At 42.2% G+C, this 26,778-nt stretch overlaps 2 protein-coding genes across 3 annotated transcripts; one reads left to right on the forward strand and one right to left on the reverse strand.

The window, feature by feature from the left end:
• Positions 1 to 3,873: 3,873 nt before the first annotated feature.
• Positions 3,874 to 11,733, reverse strand: map3k8 (mitogen-activated protein kinase kinase kinase 8). 2 transcript variants are annotated; one of them, XM_085173091.1, is made up of 8 exons: positions 11,510 to 11,733; positions 10,543 to 10,905; positions 10,252 to 10,422; positions 8,597 to 8,858; positions 7,754 to 7,860; positions 6,736 to 6,888; positions 5,356 to 5,602; positions 3,874 to 5,264 (listed from the first exon to the last, which is right to left on the reverse strand). In XM_085173091.1, the coding sequence occupies exons 2-8, from the start codon at positions 10,903 to 10,905 to the stop codon at positions 5,140 to 5,142; spliced, it is 1,428 nt and encodes a 475-aa protein (XP_085029217.1). In that variant the 5' UTR covers positions 11,510 to 11,733; the 3' UTR covers positions 3,874 to 5,139. The 2 variants fall into 2 exon arrangements, with proteins under 2 accessions (XP_085029217.1, XP_085029218.1); XM_085173092.1 differs by having other exon boundaries at positions 11,506 to 11,733.
• Positions 11,734 to 11,980: 247 nt separating this feature from the next.
• On the forward strand, positions 11,981 to 25,952 carry mtpap (mitochondrial poly(A) polymerase). Its single transcript, XM_085173090.1, has 9 exons — positions 11,981 to 12,189; positions 12,917 to 13,083; positions 13,180 to 13,413; positions 13,510 to 13,734; positions 15,324 to 15,535; positions 17,021 to 17,247; positions 20,247 to 20,339; positions 20,437 to 20,510; positions 24,480 to 25,952. The coding sequence occupies exons 1-9, from the start codon at positions 12,009 to 12,011 to the stop codon at positions 24,822 to 24,824; spliced, it is 1,758 nt and encodes a 585-aa protein (XP_085029216.1). The 5' UTR covers positions 11,981 to 12,008; the 3' UTR covers positions 24,825 to 25,952.
• Positions 25,953 to 26,778: the final 826 nt, after the last annotated feature.

Genomic DNA, 26,778 nt, shown 5'->3' on the forward strand with positions numbered 1-26,778 from the left:
TCATGTAGAGTGATTAGTGCTGGGTAAATCTGATCAGATTTGCTGAAATGTGGGAAAACTGAGAGTTAGAAAGTCAACTGGGAATTCAAAAGAGTTGTTTCAGTGAGAGAAAGCTGATGTTTCATACACTGGAGTCACCTTTTAATTTTGGTCCAGACTGAACGGTTTGGACAAGTTTTGCATGTTAGTGCTGTGGGATAGTGCAAATGTTGGTATCAAGCCGATAACAAGTAAATACTAGGTCAGTATTGCTGATAGCAACACTGATACCCATACTGATGATCTACAGAGGTACTGTTTATAAGGGAGGGCATTGTGTCATGATTTATGGGATAAATCAGCACCAATTTGCTAATTCTGAACACATTTTAGAGCACTAAATCACTTTGGTTTTTATTTTCCACAATAATAAGGTAATAGGACAAAACACACCTTCCAGCTGAGTTTTGTTGTTCATCTATTTCAAACATGGGACTTAATAAAGACCTTCGGCTTCACTTCTGTTGTTTAAATGAGTCACGAGGGATAAATAAAATAGACACGACAGTCAACCAAAAAAGGTTCAGACATTTTTCATATTGCGTATTACATATTTAGTTTTTTCTTTTTATAAAAGGATAATTTCGTGAACACACTTCAGAGGGCTACATACTGAACTTAGAGTACAGAAACGTTAGAAGTTTTGATATTTGGATTGATCCAGCTACCTCTATTGCATGGATTGTTGCGCATTTGGACATTCATACAGTCCAGCAAGTTCATATTTACACTCATGTCTGTAATTGCAGGTGGATTCGCTCTCTCCTCCTGGTTTGCAATCCCCATCAATCACTACCCTTCTAATGTGTAAAAGCCATAATAATGATAATGATAGTGCAGAGTTGTAGTTAGAAACAAGGCGATGAAGGACCTTCAAAGTAATTTTAAAAGATCTTAAAATCTGGTCTAAAACTTGCTGGAAGTTGGTGCAAAATGCTGAAACAGGAATTGTTCTAGTTAAAGGCCTGGTCGGGGAGTTCTGTAGAGTCGGCAGTCTTTCAATGCCGTTCTGCTAAGGCAGGAGAAAATGTAGTAATATCTCCACATAACCTTCAAAATAAAACAGGAAGTAAACCTAAAGGGGGACCAAGAGCAAACTCAAAATGAAAGAAGCAGATAGCGGGGAACAAAGGAGGCACATGAATAAAGACTAACACTCAGAAAAACAAGAACTGAGGATTTACAAGAAAAATGTATGATTCACAATAAGAGGCACAGAAAAAGCAAAAGCTAAGGATAATAAACGGGAACCTCAACAAGAGCAGTATGAACTCTGACCTTTCTTCTCACATGAGCAGAGGGGGGTAGAGTAGCCAAAATTGTAATCAAGTAATAGTGGCATTACTTCATGGTAGTCAAAGGAGCTTGCAAAGAAAAGCGTCTGGACTTCTTTAAGTTACTTGAAGACGTTTCACCTCTCATCCGAGAGGCTTCTTCAGTTCTAAGGTCAAATGGTGGAGAGTCCCAGATATAAACCTAGTGGGAGTGTCCCCCCACAGAGGGACAAAAGGACCCCCTGATGATCCTCTAATCGCCTGAGCCAAGGTGTGAAACTGGGTGTGGGTCCCAATCAGCCAGAGTTTCGGGTGAGTTCATTGTGAAACCTGGCCCCACCTTATCATGCGAATTCCTGAGGTCAGATGGCACAGGATGTGAGTGGGCGTTAAGGCGTCTGGGAAGGGATCTCAAAACTGGATTATAGATGGCAGAGAGTTGGTGTCGTAAACCACCGCCTCTGTTCAAAGATGGTCGCTCACAGTGGACATAGATGCTTCTTTCACTCCTCTTTCAAACCATCTGTCCTCTCTGTCCAAAATGTGAACATTGGCATCCTCGAAAGAGTGTCCTTAGTCTCCTTGTCCTTGATTGGGACCCACACCCAGTTTCACACCTTGGCTCAGGCGATTAGAGGATCATCAGGGGGTCCTTTTGTCCCTCTGTGGGGGACACTCCCACTAGGTTTATATCTGGGACTCTCCACCATTTGACCTTAGAACTGAAGAAGCTTCTCGGATGAGAGGTGAAACGTCTTCAAGTAACTTAAAGAAGTCCAGACGCTTTTCTTTGCAAGCTCCTTTGACTACGATGACCTGGATGACTGAGAACCTTCACAGACATACTTCATGGTAGTTTTACTCAGGTAAAAGTAAAAAGCAGCCATCCAAGAAATTACTTAAGTAAGAGTAAAAACGTTTTTGTAAAAGCTACTTTAACTGATCATAGCATCTGATTTAATGTTTAAAAATGAGATAATCAGACAGACAAAAATGTAGTTTCGTGCAAGTTTTGGTATTTTAAAAGCAAAAAAATACTACTAAATACTATAAATAACATGATTACAAAATAATAAATCTAAGCAGAGGAAACACGTTTCCAAATCATTATTAAACTAATATTTAGAGTAGGTATGACCCATGGTGCTACTTTACTTCTCCAAATGGCACAACAGCCTCAGCAGATAGAATAACATTAAAACAACAAACCTTATGTACGATTGTAGGTTTGTGTCTGTGTCTCATGCATTTTTGGTTAAAACGTGCTTATTATTCATTCCCTGAAGTTACTCACACTGAGTAGAGTCGTCAGAATTTTTTCTCAAGTAAGAATATTACTCAAGTAACAGTTAAAAGCACAGTGTAGTAAAATTACTCCTAAAAGTTATTTTTTTCTAAAAAGTTACAAGTAAATGTAGCTACGTAAATGTAATTAGTTACTACCCTTCTCTGCACGTGGGTTATGTGTTATGCTGATGTCATTATTCAAAACTTTGCTAACATCATGAAGAATCTATGGCAGAAAAGAGGGAAGTGTTTGTTAGAGCCCATTTAAACTCTGTTGGTATAATCAGAATCTAGGTTTCACTGGTAAATGGGTTGTCTTACCCCAAAAAGCCAAATAGAAAAGTTGCAACAGAATTCATGATTCCAGTAGACCACCTTGATATTTGAACTAATTACAGTGATCTAAGGATATATGTCATTGGATGTTAAATGTTTCATTGTATCATTTGTTGCATCTCTGATGAAATGCTTGTGTTTTTTCTGCACATTATTTGCATTTTTCCATTAGTACAGATGTAACATACAGGTAACATTCAGGTATCAAATGTTAGAGCTAACAGTCATGATTTTAATAAACTGATTCTCAGTAATGCCTCTCGTCTGTTGCTCATTCTAAAAAAAACTGTCAGCCCAGCACCAGGAGCTCCTGCAGACGTGGGACTGGTGACGGTTAACGGTTGTAAGAAAAAGAAAGTAGAGGCAGTCAGCTGACTGAATGTGAAACATACTGACATACTCAAGTTTTGAATTTCATTCACCTTTCCAGGAATCTCCCTTAGTGAGTTCAAAAATGAATAGCAGCTAACGAGTTATGGCTGCAGTGACATATACACAGACAATTTGGGATTTTTGAGTTCATTGCAGAATGACATTTTGAAAACTCTTGGTAATTTCTACACTTAATACTAAAGAAAGCAAAAGTAAATTATTGTTGCTTTCAGCAGAAACACACACTCGTAAAGTGCCCAAAATGCTGAGTTTATCGTATTTAATTACATGCAAATTTTGTTACATAATTACAATGTAAGATATTAAATTCAGTGGAATCTGGTCTGGTTTACTTGATATAGATTTGATTTGTACTGATCACATTTACCTTTATGATGAATTATTAAATTAAACAAATCTTTGATTTGACAAATTTCAGTTGCATTTTACTTAAAATGACTGATTCATGTTCATTGAGGGTGCATAATGTTGTTGTTTAAGCAAGGCATGAAATATGGGCTTTCTCTGAGAGTTGGGAACTCAAAAGAGAAGTGAAGCTGCATCCAAGCCTTATATCACCAAGCAATGCAAAGCAATACAGTGGTGTAAAGCACGCTGCCACTGAACTCTCAAACAGTGGAGATGTGTTCTCTGGAGTGATGAATCGTACTTCTTCATCTGGCAATCCAACCTGGGTTTGGCCTGGATTTGGCAATTGCCAGGAGAACACCAAGTGTAGAGTTTGGTGGAGGGGAATAATGGTGTTGGGTTGTTTTTAAGGAGTTGGGCTCAGTCCCTTACTTCCAGTGAAAGGAACTATTAATACTTCAGCATACTAAGACATTTTGGAGAATTTCCCAACTTTATGGGAACAGTTTGGGGATGGCCCCTTCCTGTTCCAACATGACTGTTTCAGTGCACAAAACAAGCTCCATAAAGACATGTATGAGAAGGGTCGGTGTGGAAGAACTTGACTGGCCTGCACAGAGTCCTGACCTCAATTTTGGTCCAGACTGAAAAGGCTGGACTAGTATTGCACATATTGTCGAATGTTTAATTGTATCATTTATTGCATGTTTGTGAAACAAACAAGTTTTCAGTTTCCTTTCCAGGAATCTCCCCTAGCAATTTCAAAAACGAATAGCTGCTAAAGCTAAGGCTGCAGGGACATACACACAGACCATAGGATTTTTGAGTTTATTGCATTTATTGTAGAATGACACTTTAAAAACTCTGGGTAGCTTTTACACTTATTACAAAAGAAAACAGAAATAAATCACTTGCTTTTTTTTCCTTTCAGTTTAAAGCAGCGCATGCCTCATCTCAGTGGATGTACAGAACATAAAACAAAATCACTCATCGCATTCATTCCACAGAAGCTTCATTTTGCAAAGCACAGTGTTGCCAAGAATATTCCACAGGAATTAACAGGAGGATGTTCGAAAAGAACTACACATCATACATGTTTACACACATACTTTAAGACACAGCTTACACTTTAAGTAACTCAAATGATACAATAACTTTTTTCAGAAGGTTTTAGGAGAAAAGAAAACAGCGTGCATTTATCACCATGAACCCGAACTGAAATAAAGTACAAACATCCCACAAAAGAAGTGTGGGAAATTATATGTAGAGTATAATGCTTATTTATTCACAATGCATCCAAACACTGTCCTGCAGCGTTTTCTATTTCAGGCCGAACTGGACCCATTCATTCCAAGTCACACTTGCTGTTTTACATCATTACGAGTCATGTTGGCTATAGCTGTCCACGAGTCTCAGCCTTACGAACAGTTCAGCCTTATAAATGGTGTTGTCTGGTCATTTGTTAGCCATACTCTGAGGAAGGCGGCCCCGTCACCAGTTTAGAGTAACCTGACAAGGCCCCTAGGTCAATGTACAGCGAGCCCTTCCTCCTGATGTGTCCAGAACCTTCAGAGTACAGAGAGGATTCTGCAGAGAAGACCAGGTACATGTTAACGTTAAGTAGCCAGCTTATTATTAATAACAGAGAACAAACTGAACTCGGCACTAAAGGCTTTACCCTGCGTGGTGTCGTGGTGCTGGCTCTGCTGCCGTAGCAAAGTGTGGGTGGCCTCTTCCAGGGCCGAGTCAAGACTCCAGCAACGCGGCTGATCCTCTCTGGGAGGGTTGATGGCGTCATCCTTTAGTAGCTCAGATGCCGAGCTCCGCAGCGCAGGGTTCCTCTCTAGGGCTCGCTCCAGGAAGGACCGCATAACTGGGCTGCAGTCCTCCGCAATGTCCTCCAAAGGAGGGGCCTGCTTGTGGATCTGTTTGGAGACAGATTATACAAGGCTGTCATTAAAGAAGAGAAAAACAAAGCTAGTACTTCCAAATAACTCAAGAAAAAAACAGCTATGCAGAACCGAAGCTGCCCTTTTTTTTCAGTGGCTATGTGAGCAGTGGTTTGTAAAAGCAGTATGGTTACAATAAACAGGAACAAGGAGCAGCTGCAAAGCTCAGCCCGTACGAGTGACTTTGCCCTGTAATGCTACTTCTCCATGACGGCAGTTTCAAGTGGAAGTGAGTAAACGGCCAGAGCAAAGAAGCTGATAATCATTTTAAAAACAGAAATGGGACTAGCTAAAATGGAAAGAGCCCATGTAATGGAACGCTTTTAGACGAAACAGTGGTGAATGACTAAATAAGCCACAGGTCACCCACTGCAAACATCCTCTTTATCGCCTGGCAATCTTAACTGCGAAGGGCGTGAGCATGTTGTGTGCGGTAAGTGTGTCATTATTTGACTCGCAGGATACTAACAACACAGGACTGTCTCTGCTGAGGCATGTAACAGAGGCATATGTCTCCAATGGTAATTGGTAACCAGGATTTATACCTGCAGCGAGGAAAGAGCAACATTAACACTAAAGGAGTTGTTTCTCCTAATTGTCTCTTTCCTTTTAGGTCTGTGTTGGCCCAACATACTCAGTGCTTTCATGCTATTCAGTGTGCACCAGCCACGGAGGTGCAGCTAGCATACAGTGGGGTTGTTGTTGTTTTTTTAAGAACAATTTTAGGAAAAAAGAAAAATCAAGAAATGAAAACAAACAAAAACAAAATTAAGTGATGTACTAATATGCTGTGTAATAACTATTTCATGGGAAACCTTTCACAGTTTATCTACAAACTGATTTACTATCATGCAATCTAGCATTAAGCATAAAGGTCAGCTCATGCTGATGGGAAAGTACTTGGTCATAAATCAGAGCACTGAAACTTAAGAGATACCGACAAACATCAGCATCCAACTTTAGGGTCATCAGACGTCTCTGGTGCGCAAATTCAAACATGCTTTTCCCCCAATATCACAAATTCATCCTGTGACGACCACAAATATCTGCACCAACCATTCTGGTTGCGTTTATTTCCCTATGATGTGAGTTTCATGTGCAGTACTTACAATGTAGAGGTACGATGGATATGCAGTGCGTGGGTATCTCCTGACCCAGGGAGGACTACCGGTCTGCATGTGAATGATGGTGGTGCCCAGGCTGTAGATGTCTGTCTTGGTGCTGTGTCCTCGACACAGAACCAACTCTGGACTCATATACATCTGAAAGAAAGACGGGAGATGTTTAATGGGTGACTTTTAACATGGCTGCAGATCAGAATGGCAGAGAGAGAGAGAGAGAAACAAGTTCCCTTTTTATTCAGTGCGCAGTCAAATTCTCCGTGTCAGCGAGACACAACAAACAGGAAGTGACCTGTTGTTAGTGTAAAAGGGGTTTTCTGCCTGCAACCAAACAAGCAACCTGCAGACCCACGCTGCGCATAAAAAAAGGTAAGGGAAGTGCAGAAGTGTGTTGGCCTTTGGAGGGTGAAAGGTAAACACACCAGAGTTCATCTCTTTGTGTCTTTCTGCTGGAAATTCCAGCTTGCACTCCCATGTTCATGTAACCCTGAGCAGCCCAGCATATTTACAGGCCTCTCTTATTATTACTCCTGGGTGTCTGCCTTGGGACTTTCCACAAGCACTTGAGAGGCCCGGGGGTGCATGTACACAGAACTATATAGACTGACACACAAGCATGGGAAAGCAAGGACCAGTGGGTGAGAAGGTGTGTGCAAAATCTTCATCCTAAAAAAAAAAAACAACTTAAAGAGCTGAAAGCCCTGAGCATCAGCAAACTATTAATAGTGGCTGTGAGGCCAATGAGTGCACTGACTGCTCTAAATTAATGCTTGCCAGTCACTGACTCTGTAATCATTTTGGAAAAGCACACAAGTGCTGACAAGTCGTGGGACTAATTTGCTAAAATCCCTCGGGAAGTCTAGTGCGAGTCACGTGTCAACACACGCTCCAGATCAGCAAAAGAAAAGCAAGCATTGATCGGAGAGCAATTACTCAAAACAGAAGGCCCGCATTCATTACAGGGCTACACTTACATCTTTTAAGGCGGAGCGGCTTATTTCCTTACCTCTGTTCCTCTCAGATCTCTGGGAATGTATACATCATCTGTCATCTGCACTGTCAGCCCAAAGTCCACCAGGACTGCTTTGTCTGACATCAGGACAATGTTGCTGGCTGTGGAGAGATGAAAAGAAAGGAGGCGTGATTCAAGATGGTGCTTGAACTGATAAGATTTCAGTTTCAGGTCCACTGAGTCTGTATTGATCTTAAGCATGAAAACGATAAGTAGGTCACAGGCTTTGACAAAGGAAATGGCCATGAAGAGACTCATCCTTGTGCTTAAAATGTCACCAAGGTTTAATTACATATTTTGACTGCAGGCAGGAAATGCTAAGAACCGCAGCTTGTCAGAGGGCCAGAATGGTCATTTTAATAAGTCACTTGCCTCTCTGGACCATAATTGTAACCCTGACTGAGCATGAGAAGCAGGCTGGAATTTCCAGACAGCCAGCGAGCCTTTAAGCAGTGAGGCTGACAGACAGCTCTGCAGAATGCTTTGAGCCCAGCAGCACTGCTGTGGTTCCTCAGCTGAGCTCCACCTGCAGTAACTAAGGCGTATTTGTGTGATCTGTCATGATAGCTACCAGTCACTGTGACCAGGCTACCTTTGAAGAATTACTGAAAAAGCATTAGTCAATCTATCAGATTCCTATGATCTGCTTGGTTTGTGGCTGTTCACTGATTCATTCTTTTCAGCGAATTGAGTTGTTTACAAGAGCAATATCCGTCTGTGGCTTGAATTTGACGCATAGAAGATACAAACTGTAATTGCATAATTTCCTGTAACCTATGTACTTGTTCAATACCATGGAGCACATCCATCAAGAGTAAGTGACACACATATGCTTACGTTTGATGTCATGGTGAATGACGTTGTGTGAGTGCAGGTACTCCAAGCCCCGCAGGACTTGCTTGGTCACCCAGATGATTTCGAACTCTCTCATCGGTCCGCAGCTGTCCAGTTTCTCCAGCACAGAGCCGCCTTCGCCGGCCTCCATGAACAGGTGGATGCTCTGGTTCCAGAGCAGAACGCCGTACAGCTCGGCGATGTTCTCATGACGAAAGCGGGCCTGAAACTCTACATCAGCGGCTTTGAAGTTCTCCATGGGGATCTAGCGAGGGAGATAAGACACATGATCACAAACAGCCCACCGTTTTGGGAAACATGTTTATCTTATTTCTTGGAGGGAGTTAAAAGGCTCGGTAACACCATTGCATTTGACTGTTAAATATGAAGCCAATGAGCTAAATGAGACATCCTGGGGACTGCTGGCCAAATGGATCAGTGTTTGCTTACAGTGACAACAAACTGACTTTTCACATTTTGCATTTTTATTTGTTAGGGTGGCTTTATTTGACAGTGCACAGAGGATTTATCAGTTACTGGTAGAGCTAGCTAGCTCGGTAAAATGCATACTTAGATCTGTTCATATATTTTCTTCCACTTCTGTATTGTGGTTTATCTGGAGCCTATCCCAACTCCACACAGAAAGGCCCCAGCCGGCCGGTGGATTTGAACCCAGGAATCCACAGTGCTAACCACCACACAGTGTGAGAGCAAAATGTGCTACTTACATATAAAATGCTGAAGTTTTGGACCCTGCCTCAAGTGGCGATTTAAGGAACTACAATTAATGGTTCATTTTTATTATAATTATTGTTTTTTTTTTTACCCTGACAGCCTAATCAGGTAGTTCAGCTCAGTTAGTTCTGCAAATAAAGTATACATTTAATACATACTTCACAAGGACACTGACTCTTTCTGCATTTAACAGATTAGCTGACATAGTAACATACTGTTATCCTGTTTTTTGTGCTTTAAGAAATCTATTGTTATTAGTTTGTCAGTGATAGTTTTAAAGTTGTTTCTTTAAAGAAATAATTTCTCAGTAATTATTATCTGATGATGGCATTGTTTTAAGCAGATAAGGACATCCTAACTCCAAGCCCTTATTGCAAACTATTTCCAGTAAATCCTCTGCAGTACATTCACAGCAGCGTGAAAAAAACAGCACTGTGTCAACATAGTATTCTGACGATAACACCTGACTAGAGAGGAAAGTACTCCTTCCTCATTTGTCAATATTTTCCATACAACAGCGTAAGCACGCTGCCTCCCTCCCTCCTCTTTCTCAAGCATAGATCTGCCCAGATAGAAGCAGCATGTGTGGTTTTTACATGTGTCTTTAATGAATCTGAGCCTGTCACAAACATCCAGAGGAGCTGTGGGAAGTTATTGTTGAAATTCCAGTCTTACATTAATCCCAGCCCATGTTGTAAGTTTGCTACAAGAACAAATAGTTCTTCATTCAGCAAACTTGTTCCTCTTTCACTCAGTAAACATAGCAAATGTCCCGCTGGCACCAACAATCTTTGTACAAACAGAGGAGTAATTGGACTGTAAACAAGCAGTATTTGCCAGGTTAAATATTTGGCACGCAGGTCAAGAGCTGTCGAGAAGTCAAGCACAGGCGGGATTTCTAGTCACCGATCAGGAAGACTCACCAGTTTGCAGGCCATTCTCTTCCTGGTGGTGGTGTCCTGAGCCAAGTGGACTTTCCCAAATGAGCCCTTAGGCACGAGGCCAGACCCATGATTCTTGTAGGTCAATTTCCATGGAAACAGGAGAACGTCCATGTTAATCTGGTAGCGGCCTTTTTTCACAGCCATGTCCTTCTATTTGTTTTTAGGAAGGAAAAAAAAGGAAATTATGCAAGTTTTTCTAGGCTGACCATATCAACTAAACATTCAGGTTATGTTGAAGATTAAAAAAAGAAAAAACAACAAGATTCTCACCTTATTTAGGAGGACTCCCATTTCCTCTGGCAGGTTTGGCAAGGCTGCCGTCTGCATGCTGGACAGGAGGTTGACAAAGGACAGGACCTCTGTCACAGTCCCATATCGAACTCCATTAGCGTAGTCCTTCTGCTCACTCCCCAAAACCACCACCTCCCCTGCCTCCTCATTCTCATCCATCTCCTCCTGGGAAAGTCCTTCTTCGTCTTCCAGCGACAAGATTTCTTCTTCCTCCTCTTCCTCGAGCCGATATAGAGTCTCTGCAGCGTTAATAATGTCCTCTAAATTCATGTGAGTCAAGAGCAGTTCTATTCCCGAGTCATATTTGTAATCCATGTTAATGCTCCGTTCGTCCAGCTCCATCTAAAATCAAACATCAGGAGGTCAGTGTGGGGACTGTTTCCGTGCTGACTTGAATTGTATAAGCGAGCGGATCGTTCATGACTGGGAAGGTTCACGTGGGGAGCAGGACGTGCAGTGAAACTACACTTAAGAAGTGAAGCTTTGATACAGCTGGCTGAACACACAGCTGGGAGGGGCTTCACGGGGCTGTTTTCCAAGCAAAAGAAGGGAGTTTCGCAGTAAAGCTGGGAAGCCCCCCCAGGAAAGCTTGAACTTATTATACATTTATAAAACAACAACTGCCCATTATTATAACTATTATTAGCATTATGATGCTGCGATTAAAGAGTTCAGCTCACATTACTCGATGCAAATCATACACATGTGCATTAATGCAAACCCCATGCAACATTTGAAATAAATACATAAAAAATAAACCGTATTACGATCCAAACATGCAAATTTAGAATAGGTGCCTAGAAAAATAAAACAAACAAACAAAAAACAGTAGCTGTAGAGCTATAACTAGCTATCTGCCAATTATTCAGCTGCTTAAAGAAAAAATAGAGTTTCGCTGAATAACAGGAGTTACTTCTTTGAGTGACAGAAACCACGCGTTACCTGCCTTATGAAATTGAGTCGGAAGCTTAAGCGCACCGTCGTGTCTTCATTGTGGCGCCCCGCAGACTGTCTGATGTATGAAGCTCCGTGGATTGTGTTTAGAACGAAGTAAACACAGGAAGTGTGGCGTGTCTGTGGAGGTGGAGTACCTCTTTAGTGTCAGCAGCCCTCTCTCGCTGTCTTTGTATGTTTCGTTTTCCCTTTTCTTGTTTCCTCAAATGAAAAAACAACAAAGAAAAAAAAAACAAAAAAACGAAAAGCTTTCAGGACTGTTGGGTGCTTTCCTATCGGGAGACGTGTCTCGTTTAATGTACGATGCATAATATATCACCAACACTGAAGCTTATTCGTAGTAAATAAAAAAAAAATTCAATTCAATTTCAAATTTGATACCTTTAAAAGACGTTACAGACTCAGCCCAAAGAAATCGGATGATAGTTTTTTAAAACACTAGAAAGTGTCTTTTCTGGTAGCTCTAGGTTGCCGTAGACAGGACCAGCCGCATGCGCATTTGCGCTTCATTCCGAAAAACAATGGCGTCCTCCTTTGCTGTGTGCAGGTTACATATGAGAGGAAGGGCCAGCCTCGCGAAGTGCCTACAGAAAACCGACGCGTTTCTTCACAGAAGTATAGGAACAGACGTCGTTATTGCCCGAGCTGAGGCCACTCGAAGTGACGAAAGTGGTTAGTAATTAAGCCTAGAAAAGAAGCTGGCCTTTAGGCTAGCCCTAATACACCGCCGTGTGATGTCGAGTGAGCACCATTCCAAACTCCCCTGAGAAACGTTATATTTTTGTTGGTGAAGGCCGTAACTCTAAGTGCCTTGTGCGTTTTACACAATATGTGACCTGTAAGAAATCACTGGGTCATACGTAAAATTCGGCACTGTGACTGTTAACGATAACAACGCGATAACTATTTTTCGGCTAAAATTTTATTATATAGAACTTGTACCTGTCATTTGTGGAACGTGTATATTTACATAGAAAGCCCCACTGTAAAACTGACAGTTTTTTAAATGAGGTTTGTTGACATGTTCTGGAACAATTGAACAATGAAAACTAGAACTTAACCGACGATACATCACATTTTTTGCATTTTATTATCAATTTGGTGCATCCCAGTCTTTGAACGTTTATCAGTGCAAAACTGACGGGACACACCACAGAATTATTGCCTGCTATCACCGGTAAATGTCATATTATTTCCCAGTAAGCTGATATCAGTCACCCAAGTTGAAACTAATGTTAGGCCCATATATTTGTGCACCCCCAACCAGTCCCAAAGGTCTTATACAGCTAATATTGTCCCGTCTGTCTGTTAACAACAGCGTGCTTATTACACAGTTTTAAATGTCTTACTCTCAGAGAAAAAAACATGACTTGTTGGATGGCTTCTTCTCTGTTGTCAGATGAAAAGAATGGAAGGAAGTCTCTGCACACTCTCCACATGGAGAGACAAGAGCAAGCAGAGAGGTCCGTTCTCATCAGCTGTCAGTCCAGTACCAATGAGAAAAAGTTCCTCAAGTATTTATCAAAACATGGAGAAATCAATAAATACTTCTTTTATGAAAGCTATGTGAGTAAAAGACCAACCTCTTCTGATAAGCAAGTACTGCTACCTCACCACCCTGTTGGAATTATGTTACAATTATGATATTGTGTAATTCTCCAGGGAGTGTATGCTGTAGTGGAGTTTGCCAACCAGGAAAGTGTTACGTCTTTACTTGAAGGGGTGGCAATTCCTGGTGGCATCCACGAATCCGCAGTGCCTTTCAAATCCAGACTGTTGTCACTCAGAAACCTCGGCTCAGTGGACTCATCAAACCAACTCTCAGGCCTGCAGTGCCAATCTCAGACCACTATTCCCATCAATGAGCTAATAAAGAGACTTTCCAGAGAACAGAGTGTATGTTGACTTATCACATCAAAAGTTATACTTACATTTTAAGTCTTGTTTGAAGTTGATTGATTCGGATGTTTCCCATTTCCTGGTTTCCCTCAGATAGACAAGCAGATAAGCTCCTTGACTGAAGCCTATCAACTCACAGAGGAGAACAGCAGGCTGCGTTTCCTCGTCTGTTCCCTGCTCAAGGATATTGCTACCGCTTATTTTCCAGAATGCACCATCAAACCCTTTGGCTCATCAGTGAATGGCTTTGGAAAGCTTGGCTGTGACCTGGACATGTTGCTGGATCTGGACAGCATCACTGGACGCAATGTGAAACTGGTAATGAGGCTTTCTGGGTTTCTTTAGAAAATATTAGATTTATTGGCAAACAGTTTTCAGTGATTTCCTTCTGAGTTGTGAGGTAGCTTTCCTTTTAAACATTTTATCTGCATCTAAACTAACTACTCCTTTGGTTTGTTTTGTTGTCTCTGACACAAAAAAAAGGCATATGAAAGAGCCACGTTCTTCTTTTGCTTCTTTCGGCTCCCTTTGGGGGTCGACATAGCAAATCATCCGTTTCTATGTGACCTTAACGTCCTCCTCTGTCATCCATGAATCCTGTCTGTGGTCTTCCTCTTTTTCTGTTGACTTTGTCTCTAAAATGCTTAATCATAGCTGTCTCTCTGATGTACTCTTTTCTAATATATTGAAAATCTTAGCATCACCATCTCCACCACCTGTAAGCTCTGCCCTCTGTGTTTATTGTCAGTGCTACTGTCTTCAAGCCACACATCATAGCTGGTTTCACGACCCGCTCATAAACCTTCCCTTTCAGTCTTGCTTTCTTACTGCCATAAGTCGCCCCTGACACTCATTTCCACCCACTCACCCTGCCTGTACTCTGCTCTTCACCTCTCTTGTTCACTTTCCATTGCTTTGAATGCTTGGCTGCAGGCATTTGCACTTGTCTACCTTCACCGTTATAGGAAATTAGGTTAGTATTTTTAGACTTTTTTAAGTGCCTCTGCCAGCAATTGCGGATTTGCCACCACAATCACACATGAACCAATTTCATTTTATTATCCAGTGGCACTGAGGGAGCAATAAAACATGTGACAGAGTTATCAAACTTATTTAAGTTAATGGGCAACATGCTGGTCAAGTTGATCTCAAACGAGCTAGACCAGTAAACCCATTAAATAGCGGCATATAAAAAAATTCCCGTGAAGCACTTTTTGAAGTATATTCATATAATGAAACCTCACATAAAAAGTAGGAGCAATTTGAAAAATATGCCGCAGTTTATCCTCTTTCTGGTTGTTTTTATTCCAAAAGAATGTTTCTGTGCAGCAGGGGTTCTTGTTGTGTAGGTCTTACTTAAAAATGCATCCAGTGGCCTGCATTGAACCCTTTTGCAGGGTATGTTTGGCTCATGGCACATATGTTTGAAACCACCTATACATGTGTATAAAAATATATAAAAATTGCCCTCACATATTGATTTATCTCCTGATATCACCCCACAGCGACGCACTACCCAGAAATCCTTTGCATAAAACCAAACAAAGTGGTGCAAAAGTGGTTGCTTCTTTCTTTTTGCCATCTGCTAGATCCCCACTATCTCCAAACTAAAAATGCTGATGTGCATGTGTTTGTCTTTGGTTTGTTTGAAAGCTATGAATGCACTTGCAGTAATGTAACGGTTAACTGGCAGCTCAACTAGAATGACCACAGATATCAACTTGACATAGAAGAGAGTCACCCTGAAACATGTATTTGGTGAATATTTTATTTACATGTCATAAGACAGAAAGGTGTGGTGATACTATAGGATCAAATGAAAACAACCACTGTATGCCTCATGGTTTCTTAGGACAAAACAATTGAAAAATTAAAGTTTAAACATATCTGTTATTCTGTGTGTGCAGCCTAAGTCGGGCCTCTCCCTGGAGTACCAGATGAAGCGGGCCAATTCAGAACGAGCCGTTACTCAGAGCATCCTGTCTGTGATCGGGGAGTGCGTCGACCAGTTTGGGCCCGGCTGCGTGGGGGTACAGAAAATTCTCAACGCACGGTGCCCTCTGGTCCGTTTCGCCCACCAGCCGTCTGGCTTTCAGTGTGACCTCACAGCCAACAACAGGTACTCAGTCAGCGCAGATGTTCTGACGTTAGTGGAACGAGTAAATTGTCAGATTTACTTGGTCACAGTTCTCTTGCTTCACAGTAACTGCTCTTTTTATGTTACCCATAATACCATTTTTGACCACGCTTGCGTTATAAAAGCTCCCAGACAGAAACCAGACTGGCAGGAAGTGCTACGATGGGTCAGTCTTGCATTTTTCCGCTGTGAAACTGAACACGAAGTGTGGGCTTGTTTGTGTTTCACTTCTTTTCCTTCCAACGTTATTGACTTGTGGTCTCTGCTGGTGTGTGACACAAGTACACACACACACACACACACACCTGCTAACGTACAGAAAACCACTCTGCAGTTTCTAAGGAAATGGAGTTGAACCAGCATCTGTGGGTGGCTGTGAGAGGGGGGACTTTTCTTAAATCGTGCTCACAGATCATTGAAGCGTAGCACCTTCCTGCCTGAGGTGTGAATACGTGCATTAAAGAAAAACAGATGAACAGCAGCCGAGTCAGCTGAATGCTGCTCTCCAGCGGTACATTTAGTTTCTCTGACCTGTAATGGTCGGCCCTTGCACCATTTCTCTGAACTGTTAATGCTGTTAACACATCTCCAAGTTCTATATTTAAGGCAAAATGCAGGCATTTTATAATTGAACATAGTGTCATTTATTTTCAAAAGCCATTCCATATTACTGTCTGTGAAGGTTCTCAGTCATCCAGGTCATCGTAGTCAAAGGAGCTTGCAAAGAAAAGCGTCTGGACTTCTTTAAGTTACTTGAAGACGTTTCACCTCTCATCCGAGAAGCTTCTTCAGTTCTAAGGTCAAATGGTGGAGAGTCCCAGATATAAACCTAGTGGGAGTATCCCCCAAGGAGGGACAAAAGGACCCCCTGATGATCCTCTAATCGCCTGAGCCAAAGTGTGGAACTGGGTGTGGGTCCCAATCAGCCAGAGTTTCGGGTGAGCTCATTGTGAAACCTGGCCCCACCTTATCATGCGTTCGCAGGATAAGGTGGGGCCACCATTTGACCTTAGAACTGAAGAAGCTTCTCAGATGAGAGGTGAAACGTCTTCAAGTAACTTAAAGAAGTCCAGACGCTTTTCTTTGCAAGCTCCATTCCATATTACTAAATTTCCATTATCAGACAGTGAGAGGTACATAACGCCTGGAGTTTGCCAGAAATCAGCTAAAGGACTCTCAGATCTCTGACTCTCTGGCCTGAATACCGAGCGTCATGTCTGGAGTAAACAAAAGTAGTCACAATCACCCCTACAGTGAAGCACGATGGTGGCTACATCATTGTTGTGGGAATGTTTCCCAGTATCAGGAACTGGGATACTCATCTGGGTCCAAGGAGGGATGAATGCAGAAATACACAGACACATCCTTGATGATAACCTACTCTAGTGCTCCGAACCTCAGACTGTGAAAACGGCATCTATCTGGATGCACCGTATGCTCAGATGTCACTCTTTGTGTTCTCCACAGGGTGGCAATGAAGAGCACAGAGTTGCTCTACCTGTATGGAGAGCTGGACCCTCGGGTGCGCAGCCTGGTGTTCACTGTACGCTGCTGGGCCCGAGCTCACGGAGTCACCAGCAGCATCCCCGGGGCCTGGATCACCAACTTCTCCCTCACTGTCATGGTGCTGTTCTTCCTGCAGAAGAGGAGTCCTCCCATCATCCCCACACTGGACCACCTGCGGGACCTCGCAGGTACCATCCAGCACTCACACAGCGGACCTCTGAGAATTTGTTAATAAGTTTCAAAGTTTCAGTAGTGTTTTAGTTAATAACATTAAGAGTTATGCTTTTTTCTATTCTTAATCATTCTAAGCGTAGCATTTCACAGCCCAACACCACAGTCTCGTTCTTCATGCTTCAAAAACAGTGTACTTTCCAATCTTAAGCAAACACGTTCATTAGAAAACATTTTTCTTATTTAAGCGTCGGGCAAAAAACAAGAAGTTCATAAATTAATAATGCCTTTTTTTTCTTCACACGTTGCTTACTAACTGTTCCCTAAAATATAAAATGCAACCACCGAGTACACTAGCGGCAGTGTGGGGTGGGGGTTTTCTCTGTACAGCTGTAGTCACACTCACAAATATACCTTGGTCAATTAGTTACTTAGAAATGAAAAATGTCATAAATGATTCAACAAAAACTTTTGGTGTTAAGGAAGTTAGATTTTCAGTGTAAGATACCTGCTTTGAGGACAGTCCCAGTGCACGTGTGAAAAGGTTCCAATTAACTGAGTCAGAGTAAAATTCACGCAGCAGGGAGGAGGTGAACAAAGTAAGAGCAGAGGTCCCCACTCCCTGAATATTGTGTTTCCTGGCAAATAAAAGCAAGAAAAGCACCAAATTCTAAAATTTTGCTGAATAGTAAGCAAATAACACATTTTGGAAGTAACAAGAATTCTCATTTACAGCTGGTTGGGGTGATTTTCTCCGGGAAAGCAAGGGGAAAGTCTTTTCTGTTTGTAGCCACGTTTAAGCACCTCTGGACACTTTGAGCTTCATTTGTTTATAGAAATACATACATGGAATCTCCAGTTAAATTGGATTAAAACAGCTTGAGAAATTCACTGACTTCATTCATGCACGTTGTACTTCTAGCACCATTTTTGCTGTCATGGAATTCCGCATCCTTCTCTCATAACATCTCCAGTATTTGTTCACCTCTAATGAACATCTATTTACAGAAGAAGTGATGAACAACATGAGATGTTGTTGATACAACTGCAGTTTAAACAGTGTCTTTTAAATGACATCAAACAATTCAAATTATTTTTTCTTTCCACACGTTTTTATGCCTTTGGAGTAATTCAATTCAATTCAATTCAATTCAATTCAATTTTATTTATATAGCGCCAAATCACAACAAATGTCGCCTCAAGGCGCTTCATAGATACAGAGAAAAACCCAACAATCATATGACCCCCTATGAGCAGCACTTTGGCGACAGTGGGAAGGAAAAACTCCCTTTTAACAGGAAGAAACCTCCGGCAGAACCAGGCTCAGGGAGGGGCGGGGCCATCTGCTGCGACCGGTTGGGGTGAGAGAAGGAAGACAGGATAAAAGACATGCTGTAATCCGGGCATCCACTCACCACTGAGGGTCCTAATATCTTTATTGCAGCTTTCACACTTGTGAAGCCTCCCGGTGGTCTAGATTGGACCTTTTGAACTTGTGGAGGGATAATTAATGGTGTCCCGTTACTGCTGCTTTCAGTGACTGAGGTGTGTGTTGCATTCTGCAGCATGCAGACCCATTGCTTTCTGGGCCTCTTCTCCCATGGCAGAGGCCCCCTCAGCCTGGCAGGGACCAGCGGCTGCCTTTGTAAGACGTGCTAAAACACTTGCTTTTTCCAGGTCATAGACAAAGCCCAGTTATCATCTGCTAATGTATGTATTCTTTAGCACAGCGGTCTCCAACCTTTTTTGCGCCACGGACCGGTTTATGCCTGACAATATTTTTCACGGACCGGCCTTTAATGTGTCGCGGATAAATACAACAAAATAAAACTAGTACCGGTACCGAAAAAAGGAGATTTATTCATAACGCACGTGAAAAGACCCAGGAAAACCGAGTTAACGATAAAAACGATAACAAAATAACGCTGAAAACCGATAAAAACCCTGAAAACTATACATTTCACACCTGAGCCTCAACTCTCGCGGCCCGGTACCAAACGACTCATGGACCGGTACCGGTCCGAGGCCCGGGGGTTGGGGACCGCTGCTTTAGCAGACAGGGCACAACCATATCACAATCAAGTTGATCTGGTAAACCGAGCTTGTTAAGTATTGGTCCACCTGCTGTGCCCACTTCAGATAAAGGGAGGCGTTGTCCTTGTGGGGTCCTCAGCCTGAGCATAGGTGCCATTGCCATGCAGCATAATTGTGTTCAATGCACCTTTGCTGTGTCCATGACTTTCAAATTTAACTGTAGCCAAGAGCAACATTTCAATGTCAGGTGTGACCCAGCAACACTGAGTACAACACACATCCTTCATCTACAGCCCTGGAGACTGTTCACTTGTTTTATTTAATACACAGCATCCTGGGAAAGCCTTCCAGCCATCCATCTTATTACCATGTATATATGTGTTAGGAATGTTTAACCCAGTGTCCTTTTCTAATAGAACTGCCGTCACACCAATCTGCCCGCAAGTCCACTCGCCTCCCTCTGCCCCTCTTTCTGTCACCTTGGCTGCCTGATAATTGCCTTCCAAAAGCAATCTAACCTCACCTCCTCCCCTCCTCTCCTTCCTCTTCCTCCTCGGCACACCATTTAGCACAGACTCTATCACACAGAGTGCTTACAGGACAATAAAAGGCCCATCACTCTGGGAAGGTCAATGACCCACCTCCTCTAGACACACACACACACACACATGTGCGCTTCCAGGCAGTTATTTAAACAGCAGTATAACACACTAACATACTCACACACACACACACACCAGCCTCATGGTGGTGAAGGAGACTCGACAAGGGCACGGTTAAAGATGTAAACCAGCCAAGGAAGGACATGATGCATGCTGTCTTTGTTCTTTTTTTGTTTTTTGTTTATCACGTGCGCTTGCTCTCCCCTTCTTGTTTTCTGGCCACGAGCGCGTGACTCCATCCATCTGTGTCTTGTTTATGGCCGTCGCAGGCGTGTAAAGGCAGACGTTTTACCTTGTGTCCCTGCTCTCGTCTCCACAAGGCCCCGCGGACAAGAGCGTGATCGAGGGGAACGACTGCACGTTTGTCAGCAACTTCAACAAGATCCAGCTTCAGAGCAACACAGAGACGCTAGGTGAGCACAAGAGACCGCCCCCCCACAGTTCGATATGTCAGTGACATTTGTGTTAGCGGGCTTTTGTGCTAATTCCAGTTTTCTATCTTTGCTTTAGAGCAACTGCTGGGTGAGTTCTTCGAGTACTACGCCACCTTCCCATTCAGCCGGATGTCCATAAATATCAGAAAGGTGAGCATGAATATCCAGAACTGCCTCAGGTCATAGTTTGGTGCCAATTGAAGGGGGTGTACCTGTTAACGGCAACCTACTTTGCTCATTTGCAACTGCCCATATTTTCATTCCTGGAGTGGTTTTGCATGATTCACAGATCAAAATAATTAACTAAGCCTGTTTTTGCTTTAGTCTCCCTTCTTTGGAGCCACCTTGCTTCTGATTGGCTGCACCCCTCAAACAGAAGGTTTATACAGCATGCTGCTATGCAAGAGCAAAGCTTGAGGTTTTATCTCTCAGGGATTACTTGTACATACACTGACCTCATTATTTGAAAGTTTTACCATGTTTTATTACTGTAGCATTATATGGCAGAAAATAAAGCAAATGGTGACAAATGAATTTAAAAACTGCAGCCGTACGAGCTTAAATGTGCAGAGACAGGTTAAGCTGGATGTATACTTTCTGGCATACAAGTATTGTGGATGGTATTAAACACGGACAAAATTTTAAGGAGTGACACAACTGTTACAATGATTGAAAATAAATATGAATCATATTCAATTGAAAGTACAGAAAATCCTTGCATGCCAAAAGCTTCAGTTTGCTCTAAATGCTCGGTTTCACACAGATTTTCTGCTGTGTGATCTGTGTGGTCTTATAGAGAGTGGATATGACATGGTCATCTGTGAGAACAAGCCCCGCCTCCTGATGTTTAAACCTCTTGTCTGGGAGGGGCAGACAAAGATGGATCTGAGGGGTTTGCACCAATGGCCAGTGATTAGCAGGCATAACAGATCCATGTATATGTCCACTTCTGAGAGCTGGAAAAAAAAGAACCATATTCTACAAAGAGAAAAGTCAGCTGCATAATTTTGGAAATGCTGCAAACAAGCTGATTTTTGAGTTGCGTAGGAAGTTCTACTACTACTGTTTTATCAGTCAGTACAAAGGATTTGTCCCTCTGCTAATGAAATAATAATGAGACCAACAATCGCTTCCTGTGCTTTTTTTTTCTCTCCATGCCAACTGCATGAATAAATAAATAGATATCCAGAAAATTCCTCACATTCAAAAGGGAGCAAATGTGAATTAAGTGGGAGCTCCAGTTTAAAATCGAAAATTGGCAAAGAGCGGTCAAAGCTACAGCAAAACCTTTAGACTGACAAACGCTTGTAAAACATTTCGGACAAGGCAAATAGCCCTCTACTTCAAAGCTGCCATTTAGACTTCAAATCAAGTTTTCTAAACACACTGAGGCTCCTGTCTAAAGGAACGTTTGAACGAAGCTGGACTGTTAAACTGAAAAACAGCCGCGATGGCTCAGAGTGTTCTGATATACTGTCAGCATTGCTGTATATGTCGTAAAAAGGCTCAACTGGGGTCCTTCAGTGTGGGCTTGGATTTATTAGTGGATCTGGCCTCTGCAGTACTGCACAGTCATTGCAGAGTTATGGTGGGACACACACACACACACACACATATACATTTGGCATAACTGTATGCAGGTAGTTTTAACATCGTTTAATTGAGCTGTGCATCCTCGCAGTCTTTTATTCCAGTGTTACAGTTTCTGTGATTATGTCAGTTTCTGATTGTGATGTAAATTCTGTAGCATCTGCCGGTTTTTGTTTTTTTTGTTTTGTTTTAGCAATTGATGCACTACGCATGCATCAATCAGACAGACGGCTGTGCTTCTTCAGCAGTCCTCATCTCTACTACTATGCTACAGTCCTTCTTTAGCTTCTTTCTCAACATAAAAGCATAAAAACCATGTCAGTGGGTAGTTATAACCACAGTAGGAGTGCATTCTCCAAGCAGAGCAGTAACTTAGTGGATAAAATAGATTGTGACAAAGTTTAGCTTTAATGGCATCATTTGTAGTTATTGCAATACAATAATATTGTATTGTGTGTATTTTGACAATATCATATCATATGATGTCGGGGGATTCCCACATCTACATGCTAATGTGGCAAAAAATTAATATGGTTTTAAAGTCAGTCCAGTGTCTGTGTTAGGCTACGTTCACACTGCAGGTGAAAGCGCATCAAATCTGATTTTTTTTGACCCTATGCGACCCATATCCGATCATGGTATGGCAGTGTGAACGGCACAAATCCGATATTTTCAAATCCGATCTGGGTCACTTTCATATGTGGTACTGAATCCGATACATATCCGATGTTTTAGAAAGCGACTGCTGTTTGAACGGTCATGTCGCATTAAATCTGTCTTTTATGTCACCGACACAAGACAGACGCCAATTATCAGCGCCAGAGAAGACATCGCGAACGCTTCCTGGACATCCAGTGTAGATGTCAGTGAAACTGTTGGGAAGACAACGTGAACATTTTATTTGTACTGTATAATCTGACAGAAATCTGCAACTATCCTTTGAAGCACCGCTCCTCTAAAACAGCAACAAGGATCATTATTAGGTTATTTACATTATTATGTAAATAACAAAATAACTTAAAGCAAAAATTGGGAAACGTAAAGTCCGAAGTCTTTATATTAACGGCCATCAGTCAAACAATACTGTTTGCTCTGGGTCTAAACAGAGCGCGTTGTGTGTGAAGTCTTCTTTTGCGCATGCGGGACGCTTTGAGCGCGTTTGCTGTCGCATTTTATTTGTAGTGTGAACGAGCAAACAAAAAAATCGGATTTGATCAAAAAATCTGAATTGAGCATTAAGACCTGCAGTGTGAACGTAGCCTTAGTCCAAATCCTCACACCTAAGGAACTGGAATAAAATTTAAACGCACACAGAGAGAAGTTCAGCCTTCTTTCAACTCTTGCACCCAGCTGAGCTCCGGCAGGGAAATCTGTTGGTAATAAAGACTGTGTTTGCTGGATGGCGTCTTCCCACACACACAGATGACAGCTGTCCTCGTCTCATGTGATTGATGCCGGCCCCACAGGAGCCTGGCGCCCTTGAGCTTTAGATCCCAATTAGGAGGTCTGTCACATTAACTGCAAACAAATGCATATTTGTTCTTTTTATACCCACATTTATCCTGATGTGGCTGTTTATGCCTGCGTAATACTTTCTACTGGCAACCAGGAAACATCCTCGATGGAAGTCACAGTGTTTCATCATTGGGAGTTTTTGGGGCTAATTTTTCCTCTCTGTCTATACGCGATAGTTAATTAACCTACTGCTTAAAATGTTCAGTGCTGAATAATATGCCTCTTACTCCCTATTACTCTTCCCAGTAGAAATTTTGTTGATAAAGTAGCTCTTCATGCTTTGATGGCACAGTATATGAGATGCAGGGATTTTGCTAGAGCTTAGAGTTTAATGAATCGATACCCGTGGGAAAGAGAGACTCCAGCTTAATATATGAGACTAATGTGAAGTTTGACATAGCCTCCCTACAGCACAGGAAGCTTTCAGGTAGACTGTGGTTGTGACCCTTGCCTATCGGCTTTCAACAGTGGAGCAACCACCATAAATCTGCTTTACTGTGCTACAATTCACCGCTTCACTCCCCTTTTCTGACTTATGGCTTTATGTTGCCATCTTTAATCCTTCCTGCCCGTCCTTTATCCCCCTGTGCCTTTACTGTCAGGCATTATGCAGGATACAGCATGCAAAGTACCACGGAAGCTTCTTGACTTCCCTCTGACCCACATTTTGATACTTTATTTGATGGCCACAGCATTTGGACAGATACAGACCATGTATGTTTTTTTTATTTCAGGCTAAGCTAATTTTTTTCCTTCTTTTTTTGGGTAAATTCAAAAAACTGATTGATTTCCCCAAGTCAAAAAAGACGTGTCCATTTCCCTTCTTCGTCTGCTACCCTGCAGAGAGGTGTTCTACTCAGCTATTTGTGCCCCAGATAGAGCAGTAAAGGGCTGAGCCCATGACCAACGAAATTGATGGACCATGACGCACAGGACACGAAGGTCTACACTTACAGCTGTTGCTGCTCACGAATGTGTTTTCAACCTGCCTTGTCCCCTTCCCTCTCCCTCCAGGGCAAGGAGCAGAACAAGCCAGAGGTGGCCCCGCTGCACATCCAGAACCCGTTTGAAATATCTTTAAACGTCAGCAAGAACGTCAACGCCAGCCAACTCGACCGATTCGTGGCTTTGGTTCAGGAGAGCGCCTGGCTGCTCCAGCAGAGTGAAACCAGCACACCAAGAGGTGGTGGTGCGGGAGGCGAAGGTGCACCCACACCTTGGGGACTCGCTAGCCTCCTTCTGCCTTCGCAGGTCGCAGGGATCAAAAGTCGCAAGAAAAGGAGGAGGGAGCCGGCCAGTGAAAGGATCAAGGGCTTGCTAGAATCATTAAAAAATAAAAATCAACTAAAGAAGAGCTAGAAGGACTCTTCCATGTCTCCACTCTCTTGTCAGGACTTCAACCTCCTCAGTGTTGCTGTGTGATGCTGTGAGAGAAGAGGCTCCAGGAACTGGACTGTAGTTCCAAACATGGACACTGGAGGGTGTTAGTGAGACCTATAAGTGCATATGTTTTGGGACCTGAAATAAGGGAGCCTTGGCCATGTAGGCTGTAGACTGTAGACTTTCCCACACTGTTATGATTAAAGACAATACTGTGTAATTCAGTCTGGCCTGATGCTCGTTTCGTAGCTCAGTGTTTCACAGGTTAATTTGATTCATTATCATGTACATCACTGTTAACAGCATCAGCACAGACACCATCTGTTTACACTTCAGGCTAAATCATTATGCATACAGTTACAATATGGATGGAATAATTAAGGTTTTACTGAAAACTCTATACACTGTTACACTTATGGAGCCCCAACACGAGTAAAGGCAGCAGAAGTGTAGCAAAATACATCAGAATCATAAATACTAAATAACCATGGAAAGAAATTTCATACTTTTGAAAATTATCCTTGTCTGATAAAATAAATTCTAAAATTTTAGTTTTTCCAGGCAGTATGATCTTTTATTCTTTTTTTAAGACGTGAGAAGGGGTGTGTGTGTTTGTGTGTGTGTGTTTTTATCTGAAAATATATAATTTCATAATTTCAAGTGTAATTAAAGCAGCAAAGTGGGACAAACACTTGACTCTGTTAGAACTGTTACAGAAGTTGTACCATTGGTAGTTGGAGAAAGAATAAACTTTATATAAACAGCTTTTATATCTGATTTTTACAGGTTTAGTGCTAAAAACTGTATCCGATTTATCTAATACAGATTTATAACAGTAAAATTTGATCTACTTTGTGTGCTTTTACTGCAAATATTGCATTACAGCTAATAACCCTTGAGTAATAATAGCTCTTCTTCCTATTTACTTTGTAACTGCAGGTACAGTGGGGCAAAAAAGTATTTAGTCAGCCACCGATTGTGCAAGTTCCCCCACTTAAAATGATGACAGAGGTCAGTAATTTGCACCAGAGGTACACTTCAACTGTGAGAGACAGAATGTGAAAAAAAAAAAAATCCATGAATTCACATGGTAGGATTTGTAAAGAATTTATTCGTAAATCAGGGTGGAAAATAAGTATTTGGTCAATAACAAAAATACAACTCAATACTTTGTAACATAACCTTTGTTGGCAATAACAGAGGTCAAACGTTTACTATAGGTCTTTACCAGGTTTGCACACACAGTAGCTGGTATTTTGGCCCATTCCTCCATGCAGATCTTCTCAAGAGCAGTGATGTTTTGGGGCTGTCGCCGAGCAACACGGACTTTCAACTCCCGCCACAGATTTTCTATGGGGTTGAGGTCTGGAGACTGGCTAGGCCACTCCAGGACTTTCAAATGCTTCTTACGGAGCCACTCCTTTGTTGCCCGGGCGGTGTGTTTTGGATCATTGTCATGTTGGAAGACCCAGCCTCGTTTCATCTTCAAAGTTCTCACTGATGGAAGGAGGTTTTGGCTCAAAATCTCACGATACTTGGCCCCATTCATTCTGTCCTTAACACGGATCAGTCGTCCTGTCCCCTTGGCAGAAAAACAGCCCCATAGCATGATGTTTCCACCCCCATGCTTCACAGTAGGTATGGTGTTCTTGGGATGCAACTCAGTATTCTTCTTCCTCCAAACACGACGAGTTGAGTTTATACCAAAAAGTTCTACTTTGGTTTCATCTGACCACATGACATTCTCCCAATCCTCTGCTGTATCATCCATGTGCTCTCTGGCAAACTTCAGACGGGCCTGGACATGCACTGGCTTCAGCAGCGGAACACGTCTGGCACTGCGGGATTTGATTCCCTGCCGTTGTAGTGTGTTACTGATGGTGACCTTTGTTACTTTGGTCCCAGCTCTCTGCAGGTCATTCACCAGGTCCCC

The sequence above is a fragment of the Neolamprologus multifasciatus genome, chromosome 9, assembly GCF_963576455.1.
Source record: "Neolamprologus multifasciatus chromosome 9, fNeoMul1.2, whole genome shotgun sequence".
Taxonomy (NCBI): Eukaryota; Metazoa; Chordata; class Actinopteri; order Cichliformes; family Cichlidae; genus Neolamprologus; species Neolamprologus multifasciatus.